General features: G+C 52.4%; 1 protein-coding gene across 1 annotated transcript; it reads left to right on the top strand.

The window, feature by feature from the left end:
• The first annotated feature begins 243 nt into the window (after positions 1-243).
• Positions 244-1,413, top strand: LOC6598698 (uncharacterized PE-PGRS family protein PE_PGRS54). The gene is made up of 3 exons (XM_002023916.2): positions 244-328; positions 394-1,175; positions 1,242-1,413. The coding sequence occupies exons 1-3, from the start codon at positions 314-316 to the stop codon at positions 1,252-1,254; spliced, it is 810 nt and encodes a 269-aa protein (XP_002023952.2). The 5' UTR covers positions 244-313; the 3' UTR covers positions 1,255-1,413.
• The last annotated feature ends 266 nt before the right edge of the window (positions 1,414-1,679 follow it).

The raw sequence follows: 1,679 nt of genomic DNA, 5'->3' as shown, positions 1-1,679 counted from the left end.
TGAGTTCTAACTGCGTCTTTTGATCGTCTTTCGAGCAGCTCCAACTGGCTGCTGGTGCACATTACACACATTAACAAGATCATTCTCTCTCGTAATTGTTGTTGCTGCAATTAGCGTTGGTAGCACTTGATTTATGCACCTGCCAGCCATGCAAAGTGGAGCTGCTTCCATGTATAGACAATGTATCAGCACTTCGAGCTGGAAGCCATATAAAAGCTGCCCTACGGACTGGCCAATGGAGTCATTCCCGCCACAGAATCCGTCGAGCACGGACGCGAAGGGATTATCAACATTCTTTTGGACTCTTGACAAGATGCGAACGACAGCGGTAAGCCTTGGTGGAGGAGGGAGTGGAGTGATTCTTCATTAAATCTGTTTCTGTTCCCCCAATAGATGCTGTTGCTGGTGCTCGGCCTTGTGGCCATCCATTACGTCGATGAAGGAGTGGCTCATGTACTGCCCTTGGCCGGAACCTATCTGATATCTCCGGCAGGTCCAATTCTGTATCTAGTCCAACCCCCACCACCACCAGAGGATGATGGCTTATACAAACCTCCCGGCCCCGGAAAAGATGGATTGTGGCAGCCGCAGCCCGGACAAGAGGGAGAGCCAGAACCAGACCCCGCGCCAGAGCCAGAACTCAGCCAGAGTCAAAGTGGCGGCGCCAGCTCGGATGCCGGTGAGGATGGAGGCTCTCTGAGCTCGGACAGCTCTGGTTCTGCAGCCGCTGGTGATGGCTCGGGAGCTGCAGGTGCTGCTGGAGGAGGAGCCGGAGGAGCCGGCGGCGCCGGACAGCCTGGTGGTCTTCTAGGTGGTGCGGGTGGAGCAGGCGGATCAGGAGGCGGCGGCAGCGCAGGGGGCGGAGGAGCAGGTGCAGGCGGCGGTGGAGGAGGAACACTCACATCCGGTCAGAGCGGAGAAAATGGACAGCCGGGAGCGCCCAGTCCGTCTGGACCACAGCCCGACGGCGAGGACGGTGCCGATGGAGCCGACGGTCCAGATGGACCAGATGGTTCCAAGGGAGGAAAGGGTGGTGGCGGTGGAAAGGGAGCGCGCAATGGTGCCGGCGGTGGGGCTGGGGCGGGAGGCGCCGCACCCCAACCCCCACCACTTCCCTTAGCTCCCGCTGTTCTCGTCCCAGCCCCCGTCTGGCCCGATCCGGAGTTGAATTTGATGTAAGTGTGCGACCTGTTGAAAGCCAGATCAAGTTTGATGCAACACTTTGTCTATCCCTTTTTTAGCCACGTTATCTAGATGCCCTCTGAACTTTCTGCCATTTCCCATATATGTACCTTCTTGATAACCGATTAAGCAACCATTAGTCTTAGGTCTAGTCAATGTTTCTGTAACTCACAATTACCTTAAGCTGAAGCAAACGAATATTAAAATTCCATTACACAGTGTACAAAAGGACTCTAGCTTTTCATTGCGTTTTGGGCAGGGTCAAAATTGTATGTTTCTAAATATAAAAGCACCAAGTAGAAGGTCAAATGTTGTGACATTATTCATGTCCATCTGCCAATAGACGGCCTTCGGCTCGGGTAGTCGTTGCTCCTTCCTAGAAACTTTTCTTGTACGAGGCTTATAAATATAGCTATACAATTTGCAAGATTATTCTTTTAAAGAATATCTATAGCTCTTCAACAGATTTAATAAACCATTAGCTAAATCTCGTAGAT

Source organism: Drosophila persimilis, unplaced genomic scaffold (genome assembly GCF_003286085.1).
Source record: "Drosophila persimilis strain 14011-0111.01,24,50 unplaced genomic scaffold, DperRS2 tig00000000-arrow-pilon, whole genome shotgun sequence".
Classification (NCBI taxonomy): Eukaryota; Metazoa; Arthropoda; class Insecta; order Diptera; family Drosophilidae; genus Drosophila; species Drosophila persimilis.
This window is presented reverse-complemented; position numbering and strand designations above follow the sequence as displayed.